The 9,535-nt window shown below is 42.0% G+C and overlaps 1 protein-coding gene across 1 annotated transcript in view; it reads right to left on the bottom strand.

The window, feature by feature from the left end:
• Nucleotides 1–494: 494 nt before the first annotated feature.
• Nucleotides 495–9,535, bottom strand: part of SOD2 (superoxide dismutase 2) — a 54,790-nt gene continuing 45,749 nt past the window's right edge. The window contains exons 3-5 of the mRNA XM_044291721.1: nt 8,808–8,924; nt 6,512–6,691; nt 495–1,322 (exon numbers count right to left, since the gene is read on the bottom strand). Of these exons, the coding sequence (XP_044147656.1) occupies nt 1,177–1,322; nt 6,512–6,691; nt 8,808–8,924 (443 nt within the window). The 3' untranslated portion in view covers nt 495–1,176. The remainder of the gene's footprint in view (nt 1,323–6,511; nt 6,692–8,807; nt 8,925–9,535) is intronic.

Here is a 9,535-nt window from a genome sequence, read left to right as displayed (position 1 = left end):
TATATGGCCGTCAACTTATAGGAAACCCTGCCTGAAAATATGAATAAGAGCTGAGCAGCAGCATGCCGATGCTGGAAAGTCCATAGTGGACAGTCTTCCGAAATGGGAGCTGGCAGACCACCACTGATCTGATATTGATGACATATCCTGAATATTGGTCAGCAGAATCTAAAATTCCTTGGGAATGATTTAAGATGGCCACAAGCAACCTGTTCTAGAAAGTGAGAAGGATGTGTTACCAAAAGCGTAGCAGAAACAATCATGTGAAAACATAGCTTTTTTTTACCATGATAGAGGCTCTGGTATTGCCTACAATAGATCTCTACCACCAATGTTGCCATACTTCGCATTATAAATTTGTGTTATCTAATCATAAAGGCTGTGTTAAAAAGATAGAGCAACAATGTAATACACAGACCATTTCCCAGATTTAGGCTTTCAATGTTCTTCCAAGTGCTAAATTGAGTACTCAAAATTAAGGAACACTGGAAAAATAGAGATCAATTGCCTACTTTTATTGTTAGCAGAAATCAAGCAAAGTTCTTCACAGGTCTCCAGAAAATGTAACAGGTGTTGTAAGTATTATAAGGGTACTGCCACACACAGGATCAACAGCAAATTTTCCAGTGTTTATTAGGGATGAGTGAATCGACTTCGGATGAAACATCCGAGGTCCATTCGCATAAAACTTTGTTTAAATACGCTCCGATGAGCCGAAGTTATTGCTTCCCGAATTCTCGCGAGACTTCAGGTTATAACTTCATAAATTAATTTGTACTGTAAAAAAACATTTCCCGAACTCAGGTTCAGTTCCAAGATATCACTTGGAACCGAACCAGAGTTCGGGAAATGTTTTTTTAAATTGACATGCAGTGTATTTGAAATCCACACCACATGACATGTTTTGTGTGAATTCCAGTGTAGACGATACACATTGTTTGGCTGAGATTTGTGAAAATCGTATCCGCTTAACTGCTACTGTAATTGTATGTGGATTGTTTGCCTGCAATCCCTTTAAGGAAATCTGCAGCATTTACGCTACATGTGGCCATACCCAAGTGCTAAGGCATAACATGTTTTAATGCAAGAAAATTAACAAACTTCTATGGAAGTCAACCAACAGGTATAATGGGTTTAAGTGCTTATCAAGGACGTAGCAGATTATAAAAATTCAGTTCATTTTTTGCAGGCTCGGTATCTTTCTGCTACATTCTCCCAGTTAACAACATTCCAGATAGCTTTCAGATAGTCAGGTCGAACATTCTTGTACTGCAGGTAGTAAGCATGCTCCCAAACATCAATACCCAGAAGAGGGATAAGACCTGGAAAGCAAAGCAGAAGACAAATATTTTAAGTTCGGAAAAAGGTATAAAATAACTCTATAAACAGATGCAAAAACTAAATGTATGCATTGCATCACAAAACATCTTCCTGCACAGATTCCTAGCTTATATTTCTGAAGGTTATAAAGTAAAGTGAAGAGAACTTGCCAATATACATTTGCCACATATGAAACATAAAACTTATTAATAAATATGCAATAAAACCAAAAGCACAGCAGGGTCCACCAAAGCAAATATACACCCTCAGGTGTGAATGTGTTAATGCAGGAAGTCAGTAGCAGATACTCGGCAAGAATGCACAAGGAGGGGGAAATGGGCAAAAGATGCAATCGCCCTAATATTTTGCCTAAGTGCTGTAACACATAGAGCACCCGTCCTGACAAGCACAAACCAGTCCTGAAAAATCACTCTGGTACACTGCAAAGTTCCCCAACTAGTTGTTCCAATGAGTTTTTCCCCTAAACATGAAGGTTCTTCAGGGGACCTCATAAGGGGAAAAACAGTAATACCTAGATGGACCGCACACACTATAGCAAAATATAGCAGGTGGTCTCATTAGCCTGACATGTTATGTTGCAGCCTTATATAGCGCTACTATATTCTGCAGCACTTTACAGACATTAGCAACCAACTGTCCCCAATGGGGCTCACAATCTAAAACCCTCATCAGTATGTCTTTGTGCTATGTAAAAAATAAACACAAGTGCAAATTTATTAGAAATGAAAAAATAAATTTGGCCTTGACATACCGTATTTCGCTTTATAAGATGCCCTTTTTTCACCCAAAGGGGGGGGGGGGGGGGGGAGATTGCAAATACTTCCATTATGGAAGTGATCACTAGTATGAATTAGGTGCCGAGAGCAAGCGCTTGTAGTACTCCCCCCTCCCCCCGTCTTCCTTGCTGGGGCCAGCGCTTCACTGTCTTGACCGTGTACAGCGTCAGGCAGTAGCGAGGGCACTATGACTCGACAGGTCACGTGACAGCAGCTCAGGCCGGGAAGACAGGGGAGGGCAACTTCTGCCAGAGGTGAAGAGGAGCCGCTGCGCACGACAGGCAAGAGGAGGTTTTTATTTTATTCTGATCTGAGGACTAATGGGGTCCAACATTGAGGGCCGATCTGAGGTCTGATGGGGGTCTGACAATGTGGGCTTATCTGAGGTCTGATGGGGGTCTAGCATTGATCTGAGGATCTGATATGACAGTGATGGCTAACCTTGGCACTCCAGCTGTGGTAAAACCACAACTCCCAAGATACCCCCCTTGCTTGGCTGCTCTCATAACTCTATAGAAATAAATGGAGCATGCTGGGAGTCGTAGTTTCACCACAGCTGGAGTGCCAAGGTTAGCCATCACTGTGATATGAGGTCTGATGAAATATATTTTCTTATTTTCCTCCTCTTAAACCTGGGGTGCGTCTTAAAAAGCGAAAAATAAGGTAAGTATTCCGACTGTTTTGCTATGATAAATAAAATTTAGCTCTGGGTGATTTCTATTTCTCTTGATCATCTTTGAGATGTTTCTACACTTTGATTGGCAAGAACTGCCTGTAGAGCTCAGACAGGATTGTGTAGAGGCACAGATCTAGAGAAGGATATAAAAAATTACTGCTGCAGTGAAAGTTCCCTAGAGTACCGTGGCCTGCATCATTCTTAAGTGGTACAAGTCTGGAACAACCAGGATTCTTCTAAGAATAGAAGAACGTTAGTTAGAGGTGACCAAGCAGTTGTACTGGAGCTGTGGCTGACTCCTGTTGGTCTTGCACCCCTGACCATCCTGTCTGCCCTGTAGGCTGAGTTTAATTAGTATAAAGCTGTAGGCTGCTCTCCCAGCATTCATTTGAAGCCGTCTGGCACCAGGAAAGGTAGAGAGTCGGCTCGGCATGCATGTTGGTACCTGCATTCCATAGATTTAAAGGGTTTCTGTCATCAGAAAAATAGTTATGTAGCTGGCTGACATTAGCACATCGCTAATCTCAGCAGAACATAACTGTATGACATATCTCCCTGCCGCCGTTCGCACTGAATAAAGACTTTTATAATATGCAAATGAGCCTCTTGGGGCTAGTGGAGCGTTGCTGCAGCACCTAGAGGCTCAGTCCTCTCACCGTTTGGCATGCCCTTGTGATCGACATCCTCGGTCTCCTCCTAGAGGCTCATTTGCATATTATAAAAGTCATTATTTAGCGTGAACGGCAGCAGGCAGGGAGATACAAGTCATACAGTTATGTTCTGCTGACATTAGCACATCGCTAATGTCAGCCAGCTACATAACTATTTTTCTGATAACAGAAACCCTTTAATGGAGGCCATTATGGCAATAAAAACAGTAAAAGGTAAAGTGGACCCAGCATGCATGTGGAATCTGCATTTCCTGTATTTTATGATGGCCAATATGGCACATAACAGGCAGTATTTAGTGTTAAGTCTGTCTGATATAGATCGCCCTGACGCCAGCAGACGGGCCCAAATTTTGTACAAAATGTATTTGCCAAGAATCTCAAATTTATAAAAGAGTAGCATTAGTACCAAAATATTTTCTACAACTATGGCATTGTTGTACTTTGTGTTTGCAGAGTGCTGGCGAAATTGTTTTTTTTTTTTTCCTTCAAGAAACCCAATTGTCACTCTGGATGAGCTCCAAAGATCCTGTGTGCAGATGGGAGAAACTTCCAGAAGGTCAACCATCACTGTAGCACTCCACCAATTAGGCCTTCATGGCGGAATGTCCAGAAAGAAGCCTCTCCTCAGTAAGAGACATGAATTTGCAAAATAAGAAAAATATATAAAAAAAATAAACTCTCAGACATTGATGAAACAAACCTTTTAGGGTACATACAACTTCTTGACGTGGCAAAGTGATCAAAAAAAATGGCTCTTCTTGCGAATTCTTCCTTCATGTGATAATTTTATAGAGCCGGTTGTTCCAGAAGAAGCGATACCCAATAGGTCTCTTTTTTTTTTTTTTTACACTTTTAAACTTAATTTTTTTTTTTGTTTAGCCCCACTAACAGTTGCCTATGAGGTCCAGCTTCTGTACATGGCAGGTCTGGAGGCCTCTGAGAGAAGACGTTCACACAGCAAACAGCCACACCAAAATTTCGCTGAAAACCAGTCAGAGGTTGTGTCCTCTATGCCTCACATACATCTCAATGGGAGGTAGCACTGGCGATCACGGAGCTGCAGCAGCAAGAAAGGAGACAGACAGCGGCCGTCGGGTTTTCAGCGAAATTCCCGCTTATTAAGACACTGTGTGAACATCCCCTAAGGCTTCTGGGTGCCATGGCAAACACCTAAGTTGATGGATTGAGAGAGATATATATAATTTTTTTTTGAACAGTGGTCCCTCAAGTTACAATATTAAATGGTTCCAGGATGACCATTGTATGTTGAAACCATTGTATCCTGAGGGAGCACTGTATATAAATACACCATATATCCTGTATATATATTCATCAGCCCCAATTAAAGGTGAGAATGTCCTCTTGACAGTTCTCACTGGCAGAGCTGATCTTGGTCTGCTAAGACCCAGGAGCTATGCCATGCAAAGGACAAACCAGCAATTATGTGGTCACTGTAGCCAGTAAGGAGCGGCACTTCTCACTGTGTAGTCTGCAATAAGCTGATTTCTGAGGACCCGACCTTTTAGACTGCAGGAGCTTTAAACCAATGGTGTACCTCTACAGTGGTGCAGGTTAGAAGTAGGGATTGACCGATATAGATTTTTTAGGGCCGATACCGATACTTTGTGAACTTTCAGGCCGATAGCTGATAAAATTCCCAGAATATCTGTATAAATTATTATTTTTTATTTTTTAAATGAAACCTACACAAATCTGCTGAAAATAAATATGTTTATTGTTAACGTGTATTTTTTTTGTAAATTTCTTTCATTTATACTTAATATTTTGGTGTTTATTTTTTAATAACTTTTAGCCCCCTTAGGGACTAGAACCCTTGTCCTAGTCACCCTGATAGATCTCTAGGAGCTCACACTGTCCCTGCTGCTCTGTGCTTTGTGCACACAGCAGCATGGAGCTTACCATGGCAGACAGGGCTTCAATAACTTCCTGGCTGCCATGGTAACAGAGCGGAGCCCCAGGCTTACACTGCTGGGGCTCCAATCGGAGGAGCTGGGAAGAGGGGATCCTGTGGCCACTGCCACCAATGATTAATACTGGGGGGCGCACTGTGCCACCAATGAAGAGAAATCTCTCATTAATACATATCATAGCCTGCTCCCGACCTCTGAGCGGTAGCTGCGATCCGCGGCACCTGAGGGGTTAACTACCGCAGATTGCAGCTATTGCTCATAGAGGTCGGGAGCCGGCTATGTGATTCTGCAGCCAGCTCCCGCCTGCTGTATATGAATTAATGAATGAGTTATCTTCATTGGTGGCGCAGTGGCCACAGCCCCTGCCCTTCTCTTGTCCTCCTCCCTCTCAATGGCGGCAGCGGCATCACAGGGGGAGGGAGACACTGCTTTCTTCTCCCTGTGCTGCTGAGGGAACACAGAGCGCTGTCAGCAGTGCGATCCTTGTTCCCAATACATTATCGGCAAAATAGATTCCGATAACGGTCAAAATACTGAATATCGGCAAAACCGACAATCCCTAGTTAAAAGCCCAGGACCATGCACCATACAGTTACTGCACCTGGTGGTACACAAGGTAAGTACACTCAGTAACTCAATATCATAACCAATGACAAGTAGACATCTTGGGGAGAGTTGGAGTAGTGTTTTATGAGATTTTCATGTGACACTAAAAGGGCCCTTTACACGGGCAGAGCATCCCGCAGATAACCGCTCATTCAGGTAATGGATCATTCATGCAGTCACAAAAATGATTGTTTTCTGGCAGCAGATTGTGCTGTGTAAACAGCATCCGCTGCTGGCAAACATTGAGTCTGTATGGGGATGAGTGATGACATTAGTGATCGCTCCTCCCCATACTGGGGAGGAGATCGCTGCGGTCTCCTCCCCAGACAGCAGGCAACTGCTGAGAAGGAATGCTTCCTTGCCAACAATTGCCTGCTGTGTGTTCCCGTGTAAAGGGACCTTTAGACAACAAATATATTAACAATGGGGTGAAAAACTTTTCTGCAAGTCTCACAACAATTACTACAAAGGCTTTCTACATTTAGGAAAGCTGGGAAAGTTCTCTCTCACCTGTTGTTCCTTGTAGAGGGTCCTGATTGGCACAAGCAGCAAGTTGCAGGCGATTCGATTCTTTGTTGTAACCTAGCCAGCCCCATCCTGATCCCTGGACTGCAACTGATGCAGTGGTCAGCTTCTCCTTAAACATCTCAAAGGAGCCAAAGTCACGTTTAATTGCCTCCAACAGGTCACCTGACAGGAACACAATTCGATATTGGTGGAAAGTTGCACAATTTTAAAGGTTATTTATAACCTGGATATAGAAGAATTTTTATTAGATAAGCTAGCAACCTGATCCCAGTTTCACAATTTCCTCATGTGCATGTCTCCCTCCTAGAAATACAGGTGAAACTCAAAACATTAGAATATTGTGTTAAGTTCATTTATTTCAGTAATGCAACTTAAAAGGTGAAACTAACATATGAGATAGACTGATTACATGCAAAGCGAGATATTGCAAGCCTTTGTTATAATTTGGATGATTATGGCTTACAGCCTATGAAACCCTAAAGTCTCATTTTTCAGGTCCCCTTTGCTCAGGGGGTATGGATTCATTAGCTGACTAGAGTGTCACACTTTGAGCCTAGAATATTGAACCTTTTCACAAAATTCTAATTTTAAGCTGCATTAATGCAATTCCTTTTAATTTGCATTACCGAAATAAATGGACTTTTGCACAATATTCTAATTTTTCGTGTTTCGTACATGTTGTATCCAGGATACTGCTATTTTTCGTGTTTTGTACACGTTGTATTCAGGATACTGCCATCTTTACCCCTTGCATACTGTATTGTGAGCATTTTCCTCCCCATCTACAGCCGGTGTAAGCTGCCCATCTAGGATCCTCTTCCCCTCTCCACACATCTGCCACGTACAAGCTCCTTCACGTTACTGCTGCTATTTTAACACAGAGAAGAGGAGCAGAGAGGAGCAGAGAGCTAGCAGGAGCAGTGCTATGGCAGATGCATATCAGTCTCAGCAGTAGCTACATGAAGAACTTGCACACAACAGGAAAAAAAAAAAAAACATGGGGACACGTAGCGCAACCGAGCATCACAGTGAAACGATAGAAATGAATGGGGACATGTCTCAACCCCCAAGTTTAAGGACCTCAGAATCACAAAAAAAAATAAAAAATCCTGCTCGATTTTTTGCAATTCTGTGGTCGTAGTAAACATGCAAGTCACACTGCTACCCCATTAACTTCTATGGCGGCACTGTGATCCTCAGCCACTTGACACATGCTACGCCCAAAATCACTGTTTCCCTAGCCTTAGGCCTCATGCACATGACAGTGAATAATGGCTGTGTGACGTCAGTTTAGGTAACGGCGGTCACACAGCCATTTTTAGCACCAAAGTCTATGGAGCTATTCACATGGCCGTCTTTTAACGGCCAGTGAATAGAATCCGCCCAAAAATAGGACAGGTCCTATTTTTGGGCGTTTCCACGGCCAGACGGACCCCATTGAAATCAATGGGACAGTTTTTAACGGCCGATTGACAGAAGTGAACCCATCTAACGGCCGTTAAAAACGGGTACACTTCATCTATATGGCCATTTAGGGGTAAAAAAAAAAAACTTGCTCACGCTGCGGCAGTCTGTTCTCTCTTCATCGAGCAGGACCTGCGATTGTTTTGTAAAATCAACCAAAATAAATAAATTAAATCAGTCTGCGGTGGGCCATTGTTTAAACCATGGGAGAAATTATTTAAGATGGGGCCTACATTGGGGGCATTATTAAAGCTGGGGGGGGTAAAAAAAATAAAATAAAACTCGCACACTATGGGTGACATTATTTTACTAGGGGACCTACATGGGAAAGATTATTAAAGCTGGTGACAGAAAAAAAATAAAAAAAGTAAAAAATAAAATTCCTATACTATGGGGGACATTATTTTTGCTGGGGGCACTATAAAAGAAATGTTTACACCGTGGGAGACATTATTTTAGTTGGGGCCAAAATAGGGGGCATTATTAAAGCTGGGAGCAGCAAAAAAATAATTCCTACACTATGGGGGACATTATTTTAGCTGGGGGCCTACTATCCTGTGGGTGTTGTCAGAAGGGTGGGTCTAGAAATAACTGCCAATCAAATTGATCAATTTTTCATGTCAATTTTTAACAGACATGAAAAACTGATGCAAAACTGACAATAAAAAACAGACACAGCCAGAAAATGGATGCACACACTGATGCAACATGGCCATGAAAAACTGAATTGACTTTTTTCAGTGTCAGGTGCATGTAGCCTTAATGTACATGAAGAAGCAATATTTTATTTTAAACAAAGCACATGTATACTGACCTTGAGGTTCTCCACCACCGTTGGGAGAAAGATTTGTCCAGAAAATTGCATGATTTAGATGTCCACCGCCATTAAATTTAAGTGCAGGCTGAAGAGCTACTTGCGCAGTCACATCACCTACAAATCAATTACAAAGAAAGTCATATACCTCTCTCCTGCTGTAGTAGTTTGTAACTCATCTTATTCATACTTATTGCAATTGTCTGTATTATGTATGTGTACCCCTTCTCATATGTACAGCGCCATGGAATAAATGCAACAATAAAATACAGTAGTTTCCCAGTGGGAAACAAATTTTAATAAAAAAAAAAAAGGGCCACAAAGGGTTAAAAATAAACTTCGTTACAAAATGAAAACATACAGTTGGACAAACGAGGACGCTAGGATAGTAAACTCAAACCAATAACATTCCTTGACAATAGAAGATGCAGAATAAAAATGACAAACTAATGGGAGTCAATGTAAAGGCAAGACAGCAGGTGGTTTTTAGGAGAGAAGCGTTCCTTCCCGACAATCGCCTGCTCGTTAGCAGAGGAGACCGCTGATATTACATGCAGTGATCTCCTCCCCAGAATGGGAAGGAATGATCGCTATGCCATCGCTCGCCTCCATACTGACTAGTTGTTTGCTGCCAGATCGTGATTACACATCTGCCAACATCATTTTTTAACCAGTTTAAAAATCTGGGTTAGACCTCATGCACACTTTTTTTTTTTTTTTTTTTTAAA

The sequence above is a fragment of the Bufo gargarizans genome, chromosome 4, assembly GCF_014858855.1.
Source record: "Bufo gargarizans isolate SCDJY-AF-19 chromosome 4, ASM1485885v1, whole genome shotgun sequence".
Classification (NCBI taxonomy): Eukaryota; Metazoa; Chordata; class Amphibia; order Anura; family Bufonidae; genus Bufo; species Bufo gargarizans.
This window is presented reverse-complemented; position numbering and strand designations above follow the sequence as displayed.